The 13849-nt window shown below is 40.9% G+C and overlaps 2 protein-coding genes across 2 annotated transcripts; one reads left to right on the forward strand and one right to left on the reverse strand.

Moving 5' to 3' along the window:
* The first annotated feature begins 2639 nt into the window (after positions 1-2639).
* On the forward strand, positions 2640-6619 carry LOC124678477 (glycine-rich RNA-binding protein RZ1C-like). Its single transcript, XM_047214361.1, has 3 exons — positions 2640-2778; positions 2906-3050; positions 4921-6619. Exons 2-3 carry the CDS (start codon positions 2940-2942, stop codon positions 5689-5691), a joined length of 882 nt encoding a protein of 293 aa, XP_047070317.1. The 5' UTR covers positions 2640-2778; positions 2906-2939; the 3' UTR covers positions 5692-6619.
* Positions 6620-7327: 708 nt separating this feature from the next.
* On the reverse strand, positions 7328-13535 carry LOC124678476 (probable D-2-hydroxyglutarate dehydrogenase, mitochondrial). The gene is made up of 16 exons (XM_047214360.1): positions 13315-13535; positions 12386-12753; positions 11636-11737; positions 11157-11204; positions 10957-11027; positions 10511-10629; positions 10103-10198; positions 9896-10005; positions 9700-9780; positions 9379-9479; positions 9064-9172; positions 8594-8699; positions 8439-8524; positions 8203-8328; positions 7659-7754; positions 7328-7564 (listed from the first exon to the last, which is right to left on the reverse strand). Exons 1-15 carry the CDS (start codon positions 13529-13531, stop codon positions 7668-7670), a joined length of 1827 nt encoding a protein of 608 aa, XP_047070316.1. The 5' UTR covers positions 13532-13535; the 3' UTR covers positions 7328-7564; positions 7659-7667.
* Between the last annotated feature and the right edge of the window lie 314 nt (positions 13536-13849).

Genomic DNA, 13849 nt, shown 5'->3' on the forward strand with positions numbered 1-13849 from the left:
ATTTATCTAAAATCACTTAAAGATGTCTCAAATCTCAAATGAGGTTTTGTTTTTAAAGAGTTTTGTAGGATGCGGTGTAAAGAAATTATTGGAATAAGAATATATAAATGTGACTAAAGATTACGTTTGAATTATAATAATATTAAAATATTCTCAGGGGTTGTCGGTTCCACCACTAGTATCAACTAAGAACATAAACTTGATAATTCATATCTTAGCTCTCGTTGTATGTGGTAAAGGCTCGAAGTTGGAATATGTATCTCATAACACATCCCTGAACAACCCCCGCAATGACCTTTGGCAAGCCACATATTGGTCCATCAAAATTAAGGGATTATCCTGTGGTTATTTGTTGAGCGTTGCTCGTCCCTTCTTATCCCCTCCTTCCATACAATAATGCACCGCACACGGTATGTCACTTCCTGTTGTATACACTATCATACTTCCGAAGGTAGTTCCCTCCTATGAAACTTAGGCAAATGTTACATGGTCGACTTCATGCAACAACACAAGAGAGAACTAACATACAAACATAGTGCAAAGCTGTAAGTGATCTTCATTCATATTATAACACTACTAGGGTTTATCTATCCCCCCCAAGAACGTAGTGGACTACTGACACATGGAGATAATCAAGAACATCATCACAATCTTGCGAATGGAATATGAATAACGGTGTGAATTCAAGTACAAACCCACAATGAGAATGGATTACAATATAGGGAGATGGATGGGATGAAAATGATGATTTCGTTGTGGATGATGATGAAGGCGATGATGCCTTGTTCTCCAATGATCCGGGTAGAAACATAGATGAAGCCCCTTCTTGTTCTTCTTTGAGATCTCTTCTGGGACGGTGTTATGGTGTTTTTGGTCGCGTACGTGCTTGGATTTCAGATCCTTCTGCGGGAGGCGAGAGTATTTGACGAGGCGGTCGTCCTGGCAGGCCGTACGGGCGGACGGTACGGGCGGGCCTTACCCGTATCAACGTCTTCTAAACCTTCTGGAACTCGTCTTCGCATCCTACTTTCACCCTGGTGCAGAATTAAGTGTTTAAATGATTTTTATCACGTCAAAATACCATAAAATGGTAGTTTTTATTAATATTTCATCATCTCCTTATTTTTTGAAGATCATGTTTAGACAAGCATAAAAGGACGCGGTAGCGCGGTGAAATAAAAAAAATCCTGTAACTACATAATGGTAACTTAACAAAATAATGGTGTAAAAATATGTTAAAAATGCACTCATCATGGAGCTTCTGAAGTGGTTGTGGAGCTTGCCATCTCCGGAGTGGAGAAAAGCTAGCCATAAGGGAAAGGCCTTTTTTCCTTCGTGGTATTGGCTTGAGAAGAAGGTGAACCTTCGTGGCGTTCGAGATACCTTCGTGGTAGCCCTCATCTCTCCAACGTGACGTACCTCACCTTGTGTGTGGAACACGGGAATACATCTTCATCTCCCTGTACCTAGGTTATCTCTATACTCGAGTTTACTTTTCTTGTGATAGCCATCGTGCTTGAAGTACATATATATCTCGCTATCACTTGTATTACATATATCATGTGCCTATCTTGGTTATCTAAGTTGTTGATGTTGCACTTAGTTGAGCGTAGCATATTTAGGTTTTGTGCTTGTAAAATAAACGTTAGCTTAATTCCGCATTCTTAAAAGTCAAATTTGTAATAGTTTTTAAAATGCCTATTCACCACCACCCTCTAGGCGACATGCGTCCTTTCAGGTGTGGTTGCCGATGAAAATCGAGCTCCGACTCAGCGATGGTGGTGTATATGCGTCGTTACCTCGTTGAAGTCATCGTTTTTGCAGTCTGCTTCTACTAACTCGTGTTGCTCTGAGGAAAACCCTAGATCTGGGTATCCCGGATTGGACGATGGCGGCGCTTTTAGCGTCGTTTTCCCTCATGAAGGCATTATTTTTGGAGTAGTTGCTGGATGGAGGTGACAAGAGCTAGGGCGGTGTAAGTCTACCTCATCGATGACGGCGAGACCTGGTGGCATGGTGCGGCGGGGATTCGGTGCCAAACATGACGTGATGGACTCGCGTAGGACGATGGCGCAGTCTGGTGCCGTGGCGGCATCGACGGTGGGCCTGACAAGGTCAATGCATTGATCCATGTCATGAAGATGGATCAGTGGTAGATGGTGGTGGCGACATCTCGAGCATGTGCAACTGTGCATGCCGAGGGTCTACTAGATCGGTTTGTGCTCCCATCTCGCTGTTGGATGGCTTAGTGAAGCTTCTGATTTTTAGATGATGTGAGTAGGTCTAAGATCATGCAACACGATCTCAACATGGCCACCCCATCATTAGGTGTTGCGATAGCTGTCACTACGGTCTACGGAGGTGGCTTCGGGCTTATCTTGGTTTTCTTTTTGTAAACCCATGTTAAATAATATAAATAAACAAGGTTATATGCATTATTTTGATGAAGAGACCCAGCTATATCCATTTCAGGAAGAAAAAAAAAGTAATTAAGCTATTTTTATCATTTTCGTCGCAAAATAGAGAAAAGAAGAGGTTTGTACCCGCGACTCGTTCCAGAAACTGCTGAGAAGAACCGCTTTCTTATATTTCTTGCTATAAGTGGAATCCAATATAAAAGCCGTGACACGTGGTTTCCGTGCATCCCAATTCCCGATACATTGAGAAGATGCCGATGATATCTTCTGCCTCCACGTCCCATCTCATCACTTCCCCTCTTGTCTCAGAACCCTAGCGCCGCACTCCGCCTGAGAGAGTCCTCCTACGTTTCCGCGCAAGGTAAAGCCTCCAATCATCTCGTCTCCGACCGTCTCTTGGCGCTCGGGGGCCGTGCGATTCTTTCTGCTTCGGGCAAGGACTGCTGCGGATCTTGACTTTCCTCTGTGTGAATTGGTGGTTTCTGTAGGTGGTGGGGAATTTTCGATTTGATTGGATTCGAGATGGCGGAGAAGGAGGTTGGCCGGATCTTCGTGGGCGGGCTGTCGTGGGACACCACGGAGCGCACGCTTGAGCGAGCCTTCAGCGATTTCGGCAAGGTCATCGAGACGCAGGTATAACACCGATATTCCTGTATACGTTTCGTTCGAATGTACTGTGCACGGTCGTGTCAGGATTTCTGTTATACGGATTAATTTGGCGGGGGTTGGTCGTTTATCCCTTTCATCTGTAAGTTGGTTTGTCCTATTTCTGCGCAGAGATTGTTTGTTTAACTGGTGTTCGCTGCTAATCCCCTTTGTTATATACCTCAGAACTTGATGGCCGGATGCGTTAGTTGAAAACATAATCTTTAATTAAAGAGCCATATAGTAGCAATCAAAGCATTTTCCATTAATAAGCCGAAAAGTTAAACCTTTGTGATATGAGTTATAATATAAAAACTGTGGTTGTTTTAACGATGGTGAATCTGCTCTTTGGTTATTTGCTAACTTACAAATTATATGTTTAGTTTGCAGAGTCGATAGAATTTTGATTGCTTGCTCGTCGTAGAATGTTAGTTGGTGTGTCAATTAGTTGCTTAGGGGAGCCTGGAGGCTCCGTTCTTAGAAACCATTTTAAGTTGGACAAGACTTACTTTCTTTGCAGTTCATTTGTTGTTAGATGGAACCATAATACCATATAATTCGAAAGAACCATGATGTTTATATCATGCACTTGTTTCTCAGCAATCTTGCAAGAATAGGTGGCTTTACTAGTATTAGTAAGATATCAAGGTTACCTGCTTGTAAGTACACGCTCTTGATTTTCTCTTGTCTTCTAATTTCAATCTAACAGCAGTTACAGATTCACAGAGCCTGCAGTCACTCCAGTTCTATATTTTAGGAAGTTAATGAAGTTGAAGGAAATGAAACATATTAACCAATTTGAGCACATGGTTATGTATTTTTTAGGTGATGGGTCCAGTAAAATTCATTTGAAGTTACTGTACTGTTAAGCCAATTTGTAGGATCTGTTTGTGGGCAGATGCAGAGCTCCTCCGTTGCTGTGGTATGGTAGTGTTTAAGCTAACTGATATGAGCATGAGGTTACATCAAATGAATTTTCATTGCCATGGCTAATGAATACTGTGGAGCGCAACATGATTGCAATGTTGGATATGAACTTAGCAAAAAGTGCACTGTGGCAATGTTCTGGATCAGTTCTGATACGAAAAGGCAGATGCAGAGTTGCGTGTTGTCCTTGATTAGTGAGATGTTGCAGGTGACTGTACAGAGTAAGTGTTGTGTGCTTGTTGGCTCTACAGTCACTTGGAAGACCATTATTCTCAGCCTCCAAATGCCTCTTTTCTCTTCAAAATGGACATTCTTAGCTGTGCACATCAACAAAGAACAGTGAATGATAAGAATGTTCTAGTTATTGCAGCTATGCTGTCCTGAAGGAATGTGGCCGACTAACTAAGTTCCTATCATGGTCTTACTAGAAGTTCAGCTCTAAAGTTACTGATTTGTGCCTGTAGTGCCGACTGAAGTAATTGTCCTCGTCCAGTTTTCTGGGCTTGGAGTTTACTCATTGCTTCAGCACATGAGCAACGATGCAGAAGTGCTCAATTTGCTTTGGCAGTGCCATTGATATACTCTATGACTCATTGATGACACCACAATGTCGCATGCTTCCAGTTCTGACCTGTGCCCATAGTATGCCTTTTGGATATCACTATGATACTGTGCTGTTGGGGCAGATAAAGCAGATACTGATGTATTTAGTTACAACAATTGAGCAGTGGCATAGGGACTCACTGTGTTCTCTTACAGTTTCCTGAGATAGTTTCACTGGTTGTCATGCTTGAAATATGCATCAGCTGTTAGTCATTTCATATGGCCCAATTTGCATATGCATGTTAGTGTTAGTGTTAGGATTTTTTGGCTGTTCACTATTATATGCAGTTGCTATCGTCCCATCAGTTCACTTTCATTGTATGTATAGGTCGTAACGGAAAGAGAGACTGGCCGCTCCCGTGGGTTTGGGTTTGTCACATTTTCTGAACCTCGGGCTGTGGATGCTGCAATCCGGGAAATGCACAATGGAGAACTAGATGGTCGGACCATTTCTGTGAACAAGGCTCAGCCTAGGATGAGCACTGATGATGGTGGCTATGGATATGGGGGTGGTGGTTACTCATCTGGTGCTAGAGGTGGATATCGTGGTGCAGCTGACATAGTTCCAGCTGCAAGTGATGAGTGCTTCAAGTGTGGACGTTCTGGACACTGGGCCCGTGAATGTCCTTACGCAGATGGAGGTAGACCTGGAAGGTACTCTCCTCCTTCCAGGTATGGCAGTGGCGCCGGTGGGCGTGGTGACCGCTTTGGAGGACCAGATCGTTATGCTAATCGCTATGTTGATGACCGTTACGATGGTGGTCGCTATGCTGATGATCGTTATGGTGGTGGACGTGATCGCTATCCTCCAGCTGCAGATCGCTTTTCTGGTGACAGATATGGTGGTGCAGATCGCTATGCATCAGGTGGCTTTGCGAGGGAAAGAAGCTATGAGAGAGATGGAGGACGGCCAGGTGGAAGTTACTACCGTGATGAACCCAGAGCCACTGGTGGTTATGGCAGGGGTGGTCCGCGTGTGGCAAATGGTGACAGATATGGGAGTGGTGGACCTGCTCGTGTTGGTGGAAGTTACCGAGATAGGCCTGCTCCCTATGATCGCCCCAGTCGTGGAGCTCGCTCTTATGATGACCGCTACTGATGAAGGTTACCTTGGAGCAGAGCAGAGCAGAGTTTTAAATATAAGGATTTTCCAGTTTCTATTTTATGTGGCTTCGCTATGTTGATGCTTCATTCAACTCTTAAATATCGTTCTTCAGAGCAGTTTGTTTGATTACTCTTCAGTCCATATGACAGTATTCGGTTGTTATTATGTCAGAACTGTACACTCTTAGGCAGTGGGTGGTTCTGCTTCCTTGTTATGGTATTATGTAACTATTCTGCAGTATAAGATTGAGTTGTACTGTTTTAATTTCGACTTCCCTTGTCGGCATTGTCAATCTTCGAGACTACCGTACCAGTTTCAACCAACCTTGGACCTGCTTATCCGATTTCAAATGTGTGGTGAAATATGGTGATGATACTGTACATGAGATCGTGTGCCATCTGTTGAAAGGAATGCAATGTTTGTATTTCTCTAGGTCAATCAGCTCCTTGTTGGGTTGTTTTTGGTACTGGGCGGCTGTTTTTGGTACTGAGCTGTCAACGCAGAACATGACAGCAAACCTGAGCCGATGCAGTTTGTGTAAGTGAATGCTTCTGGTGATTTGTGCGTGTACAGTTGAATGACTGCTGTTAGCAAGACCATGAGCAAGGTAAATCCCCTTGCTCTCCAAAGTTCCACTGGCAATAAGGTCTCCCTATATGGCTGAAACTGTTGAAGCTTTGCAAAAGGGCTTGATGTAGAAAATCTGCAGCATGTTTGGTGTAAACAAGATTCGAAGGGACTTGGTCCTGCTGGTTGAAATTCCGTTTTAAGAAAAAAAAAATGGAGTTGCTTCTGAAGACAACCTTTTAGCTTACAGTATCTTAATTACGATTGTATGCTTGTGTCTGCCTTGTTTGGAAAATCTGTAAACATGTGGTAACGGCTACTGCAAAATAAGAACTTGATCTTGTGTTGGTTCTTTTGGCACACGGAGTCATACGACGGGAACACATTATGATGTGTTTCACTGTGCGCCTACGCATCCAACTACACATGTTATGAATTATGTGGAGGTTTGATGCCCTCACAAAACTCCTTTGTTTTGAAAAAGGGCAAAAGCTTTGCCCTATTCATTCATTATTAGGAAGAAGTTTAAGTTTGTTACAGCCTAGCCAAGCTCGGGATACAACAGAACAGTTTATTAGCAAATTGTATAACATGAGGAGCGATTTGTACCTAAACTAGAGCCTGTGTGGATGGCCTGGTTGGCCTACCGTCTCATAGAGCATTAGTTTTTTTTTTTTTCAAGAGTACATAGAGCATTTGGTAACAAAGATGGTTTGAACCAAGACATTTCTAGTTTCTTCTTCACAGCTATTTTATTTCTTTATTCTGATGTCCATATGAACAGATGTTTACAGTACTCAAGACACTAACAACAGCAAGAATCTTAGAGGTCGCTTGGTATCCATCATTTGAGACTGAAATCTTGGAATTCATTTTAAAATTCTATAGGTGGGCTGTTTGGTTGCCACAGAATTGGACCATCATTTCATTTAGGAAATCCAGCAAAATGATGCCATGTGCAATCACAATTCCGAGCTGAAACCTGTCATTCATAATTCATGTGGCAACCAAACAAATTCAATATTGAATTCTACTGTCATTTACAATTCTTGTGGCAACCAAACAAGTGTACATTTCTGGAATTACAATGTAAATGAAATGAATACATGTATTCATTTCAAAATGCTACAAATGAAATGAAAACATGGCTTCCAAACGACTTCTTATGGGTTTCCTTTATCGGCTACCGACCAATCTTGCCATCATGACAAGCTCCCATCTGTTATTCCCTTCGTTTGTCCCAAGTACAACTCTATTCTCTCAAGTTGATTTGGGTCGCCAATAAGATCAATTAGCTATCCTGTTAATGACAGAAGAAGTAGCGTAGTCAGGGAAACTATTGGTATGAAAGTGTAATTCAGCTTCCATTCAACTTAACGATAAAGGAAGGCTACCTTTTCCAACTACAGCGCAGACTGAGGTAGAACCTTGTATGGGTTCAGGATTGAGTTAGGGTCTACTAACTTCTTGATGGAAGCCATTAGTTGCACCTGATCACAAGACAACATTAGCGGTGAAGAACAGATAACAGGACAGTTAGCTAGAAGGTTTCTTTTGGAAAAACAGTTACACTAGTGTTGTTTCTGGAGAATAGTAGAGAGCTCTACTGAAATGTATTGCTAACATTAAGCATGCTAAGCGCTCCTCATCTAGAGTTGTAGAAAAGCGAACGTTATTGAAAACCTAAACCTGTCCAGATCATACAGGCTAAACTAAATCTCCCTCATAAAGATGTGCTGCATACAACTGTCATGCACAAATAGATGTGAACAAGGCCATATGAATAAAAGTCATTTGATAAGTAACATATTCTCATACCTAGCACTAAAGTGCATCATAGTCCAGCAAGTAGCAGATTCACAAAAATAACTCTCAAAAACAGTTGAACACAGTTTAAACATAATGCAAGCTACAGCAAGATGATATTTAAATACTTACGGCTTCTGGTGACTTGCTGTAGTGAATCTTCTCAGCTTTCATTTGCCCCAACCCATGCTCTGCACTAATGCTTCCTCTGTGGCCGGCTGTCCACTCGTAGACAAATGGTTCAATTTGCGCCAGAATCTGATTTTTTCAGTGAAGGTAAACATAAGAAGCAAGTATCCAACATACATATGTTGAGAAACAGAAGCCAAACGAAGTAAAGGTTTATTTCCAAGTCATATCAGGCATACATTATCACTGTACTTGCTTGATAAGATGTTTAGATGCAGATTTCCATCACCAAGGTGGCCATAACCCAATACTTCTGCCATATCACCTAGAAAAGAGAGGAACTAGGTTTAACGACACCTCACAGATTACTGATAGCTCAAAGTTGAATATTCACCAAGACGGCTGCGCATTTCTTCCACAATATCATATAGTTTTTCTACAGGTATGGACAAGTCATACTTGTAGACCGCCCCAACTTTAACAGATGCCTCTGATATACCCTGCAACCACAATACATGGTAGTTTCAACGACTATTATTTTGCCACAAATGATGTCGGTATCTGCGTTTGATTTTATTTGGTTTGGTTAAAATAATTTACCTACATAAAATTCCACTTGCAAAAAGTTAAATATGCTTAGATATACCAAACCTAACATGCCAAATACTTTTCAACCAGATTATGATATTTATATCTGAAACTCGGGACGCATTGACCATGAAACATCACCTTACACATTGAGAACTTATATTATTACATGACAGCATAGAATACTAGCCATGTGGACTGTTGATTGATTATCCACTTTAAGACTGCTCATTTTAGTCATTGGAAAAATGTAAAGATTCAGTGTTTGATGGCAACCTCGCGAATTCTCCAAAAATTAGATGCTTGGCTAATATCCTGTGCTATTACTCCATCCGCTACAAGGCCATCTTCCATTGAGCGCAACAAAAATGCTTCAAGTTTTGCTCTACAAAAGAAAAGCAACATAAAGATAAGTAGACGGCATATGGCACTTAAGAGTTCCATCACAATAAGCCCAAGATCAATAAATACAAGCCATGCAGGATTGCACCTACACAAGTCGTTTGAACTTTTTTTTAGTCTGCACAAATTATTTTTGGATAGTTTTATGTGTGCCTGTTTGAAGACTGCTTATATGCTACCAAAACTTACTTGTCGTATGATTCATCACTTCCAGTGGTCTCAATTAGAACATAGAATTTGTACGGAGAGAGAGGTAAAGGATTGTGAACTCCTTCCAAATGCGCCATAGCCTTCAAAACCAACAAGCTAACAAATTAAATGTGTATGCTGCTATGCTGACAGGATATAAGAAACGTTTCATCTTATACAGCAATACAGTCAAAGCATAGTTTGTTTCTAGTGCTAAATATACAACGAACATATGGAGACACCGTACTGTTCAAGAAGTATTTGTATGCACTTTGTTCTTTAAGATGTGTAACTTTCTTTAAAAAATGCTTATTTAAGTACCAGATCAATACACTGACGATCCATGAACTCGAATGCAGAAATGATCTCACCCAAACCCCTTCTAGCTGCCAGTAGTAATTTCTGGAAACATAAAAGGCAGTAATCACTATCTTCAAGATCATATGTATACATTTGATAACAGATAACAGGTGCCACCAATGTCTAGATATATACAAAATGAGTGTTTGCAAGAGACCTGGCAGCTCATGTAGTCATTGCAGGAAAGGAATGCAACATTAGTTGAAGGTAGCTTTGCAGGTGTAAGTATTGAAACTTTAGTGACTATCCCTAGCGACCCTTCACTTCCTGAACCATCAATCATGTGTTTACTACAATGCTCGCCATAAAGCATATTTAATGAACACACCCAGAATGCAGAAAATAGTTTGTATTGGATACTCACCAACAAATAAGTGCTTCAGATCGTATCCAGTGTTATCTTTCCTTAATGTAGTAAGCATGTCAAGGACAGTTCCATTGGCCAGGACGACTTCAAGGCCTGAATAGGAGATAAATAAAATACACATAGCAAATTTTGTTTCTACTTTTTAGGAAGTACCTAGCAATTTCCAGCCTTACACGTTGCATAGAGTTGAGTTTTCTAGGGGATTCTCTCCACGCAGCATCATGATGTCAGTAATTTATGTTGCAAAAGAAATATTCAAAAAACAAATATTTTCCTGCTCCTTACAAGATAAACTTAGCAAAACAAAGACTAACCACTTTCTTCAGGTAAAACAATATAGAAAATGAGAGTTCAGAAATAGCCGATCTGTGCCCATGGGAAACATAAGGTTGTACTTGTACCTACCAAGTACATTTCCATGAAGTGAACCATAGCGTATGAAACGTAGGCCACCAGCATTAGTTGAAATGTTCCCTCCTATCTGGCAACTACCTTTTGCTCCCAAGTCAAGAGGCATAATAAACCTGAATATAAAGGATAGAAATAATCTTAGGTATTTTGCTTTTGTTTTAAATAGAGACATATGATTATTATAAAAAGGTATACTGCGATGACATGATTATATGGGCAACAAATGTACTGGCACACAATGAATCCATAGGTGATTACGTAAGTAGGGGTCCCATCAAAAAAGGATATTATATAAGCAAGGAACTGAAGAGCATTATGGGCCGTGGTACTCCGTACTCAGTGATAGTCTATACTATTTATGAATTGAACACATCCAATGAAAGATGTATGCACTACAAACTAGAACTGAAACGTAGAGGAAATACCAGAGACGACTTTACCCTTCATTTTCCACGAAGGTACTTAAGTTCTCCAACACGCAACCAGCTTCACAAGTTAGAATACCATTTACCTGATAACATAATAAGCATGCTTAGAACCTGACAAGCTCTTTAAAATTATTCAGACAACTTAGAGTTTTGAAGAAGCAATAGATAACAGAATTCAGGACATCAAATCCAAACAATGAAACTGTACCCACATTGTCAAAGGAGATTATTTTGTCCATACCACCAAGATTGACAATCACCTGCAGACACAGGGAGGAATGCTTGTGATCTCAGGCCTAAATGTAAGGAAAACAGTAATGGAAGCACAGAAGCAGTATATATAAAGAACACAAAATTTCATAATAGATAAGAAGAAGAAATGTCACATCAACAAGTATTAGAACAGGTAGGATACTCGAAACCACTAATTTATGCCCCTGATTTGCTAACCAGTCTGGTTGATCCATGTGAATAAATAGTCCATTCTGATGATGCAGCAATTCACACATGCAGCAACTAAAAAGAAATTAGAAAATACAGAATAGATATTTATCTTAAGGAGTAGTTTGCTTCTTTTTATAAAGGGTAATAAATATTAATATCAAGCTGATACCAAGTACATAATTTTCTGATGCAAACATAAGAAACAAAAATTGATTGATCTTATCATTGGAAGAAACTTCCTAATTACCTCATCATGAACGGGCACACTGCCACCTACTAGGCCTGTATTCCCACCCTGAGGAACCACCGCCAATCGTCTGGAGTCGCAATAAGCAAGAACCTTAGAAACCTAGAAAGAAGAATGGTTGAATAAGAGATTCCACATAATTTATTGTTGTGTCGTATCAGGAATGGTAGAGAACTAGAATGACCGGCAGTATGGACATAGAAATATATTCGTAGATGATACTCATACTTATGTGTGAGGTGTTTTTAGCATTCCTTGCATTGTTGTTTGGGAAAAATCTATTAGTTTAGGTCACTAGTATGATGCATGCTTTTGTATATGTTATTATATCCAGAGGCTACAGTGTTTTGCTTATGAAGCACTACACTCCGTTAAAGCTGCTTTTCTGAATACGGCTTTCGTGAGACAGCCAATGCACAAAATGCCAACAACTTTTTGAACAATGCGCCTAATTAATAGTTACTTCGTGTAGAATACATCAAAAAGATTGTATGCATTATAACAGGAATAGCTTGATACCATGGATAAAAGCCTGTGAATGGACCATAAGAAAAAACATAACTACTGTACAAACATTGTTCTACAATCAAAAGCAAACATATTTGATAACTGCATAATGACACCAAAGGTGTCATCTAAATTTTTAAATTTTAAGGAGCATTGAGCTGATTAGATGATTCAGCCACTAGAACAATCAAAATGATTGCAGCTACTTTAGTACTAGTTCATACATTAAAATTTTATAGATACCTCATTGGTACTTTTTGGTAGAAGCAGTAGCTGACTTGCTCCCTTGTATTTACCCATCCAATCGACATTTGCAACAGCCACTCTGTCTTTATCCTGAATGACTCCATTGTCACCCAAGATGCTCTTGAAGTAAGAAACGTCATCAGAATTTAGTACTGAATATGCTGGATTCCTCTGGATGGATTTTGCCGCAGAACCGAATGTACGGCGTTGAACTTCAGATGGATCATTCACACTATGGTGTGCTTCGTTTGCTGCGATACTAGCTCTAGGTCCGCAATAGGGGTGTTGCGGCCGCAGGGTCTGGTAGAATCTCTTATGCAGAGTCAAAGCATGGTTTGTCGATCCATATTGAGTGAGGGACGTACCTGCGTATCATCACGTATCATAAGATTTCACCGATTCCAATCAAAATTTACTTGCTCCGTTGCAAAATGTAAGGTGCATTTTGGTTGTTCAAATTCATGCTTTGGTCAACAACTAATTCAATAGACGTGGGTAACTTGATGCCATTGGATCGTATTCGAAAGTACTTTTAGTGACTGTGATTCGTAATTATAAAGATATTGTACAAGAGATTTACGGTAGAAGTTCAAACTTGGACAGTTAAAATGTGCCCTACATTTGCAACTGATGGAGCATCTACTTTAGCTCTGTGGAAATCAGCTGAGCTGTATCAAGCTTGGTTCTATAGGAAGTAGTTAGCGTCTAACGACCGGAACTTGGGAGCAGGGTGGGAGGGTTTAATACTAATCGAGTTAGAACATTGTATCTAGTAAACTATTGACCACGTATCAGTAATCCGAAGAAAACAAATCCCCAACTAACCGGATGGAGAGAAACAAGATACGGAGTAATATATATCTGGCTCATCAAAACTGAACTCACAGAAGAATCAATCCAAATCCAAGCAAGATAGGGCTCCTTACCAACATCAGAAGAAATCGTGCGGCTCCCAACGCTGGCCCAGTCGAGGGGAGGAGGGCGATGGCCACCAGGAGAGGAGAATTCGGTGGTGGGGGCGCGGGGATGAAGGGGCGGGGGAGCCCCTCGGGTGAGCAGGGCGCTGAGGCCAGCCTGCCGGAGAGGTTCCCGGAGGCCGGAGAGGCGTGTTCGGGAGGAGGAGAGGAGGGACAGGATCGCCATGTACCCGGTGCCGGTGGGGAATTCTGGGACGGGTGTGAGCTTGCAGCAGTACAGCTACAAGAAGCTACCCCCGCCTTTGACTCACACTGGAAAAACAAGTTCGAAAATAATTTTCATCCTACTTTTTTACCCTTTCCGACGGGAATCTTCTGCTCCATCCACTCTCCGGTCTCTTTTAATTGACTCGAATTTAGTATAACTTTATATTAAATTTGAGCTAATTAAAAAGAAGCGGAGAAGGTATTTCAAAGCTACTCCCTCCACACACACAGTTAGCGTAAAACTTTGACTTAGATACGCGCGACGTCTTAAAAACAT

This window comes from Lolium rigidum, chromosome 7, assembly GCF_022539505.1.
Source record: "Lolium rigidum isolate FL_2022 chromosome 7, APGP_CSIRO_Lrig_0.1, whole genome shotgun sequence".
NCBI classification, from domain to species: domain Eukaryota; kingdom Viridiplantae; phylum Streptophyta; class Magnoliopsida; order Poales; family Poaceae; genus Lolium; species Lolium rigidum.

Excerpts from the sequence above, each read along its gene's own strand:
- LOC124678477 (XM_047214361.1), top strand. The coding sequence starts at position 2,940 with ATGGCGGAGAAGGAGGTTGGCCGGATCTTCGTGGGCGGGCTGTCGTGG. Across the intron at positions 3,051-4,920 it reads GCAAGGTCATCGAGACGCAG|GTCGTAACGGAAAGAGAGAC; the intron begins GTATAACACCGA and ends TTGTATGTATAG.
- LOC124678476 (XM_047214360.1), bottom strand. The coding sequence starts at position 13,531 with ATGGCGATCCTGTCCCTCCTCTCCTCCTCCCGAACACGCCTCTCCGGC. Across the intron at positions 10,006-10,102 it reads TCTGAAGCACTTATTTGTTG|GAAGTGAAGGGTCGCTAGGG; the intron begins GTGAGTATCCAA and ends TTGATGGTTCAG. Across the intron at positions 8,700-9,063 it reads ATTTTTGGAGAATTCGCGAG|GGTATATCAGAGGCATCTGT; the intron begins GTTGCCATCAAA and ends TTGTGGTTGCAG.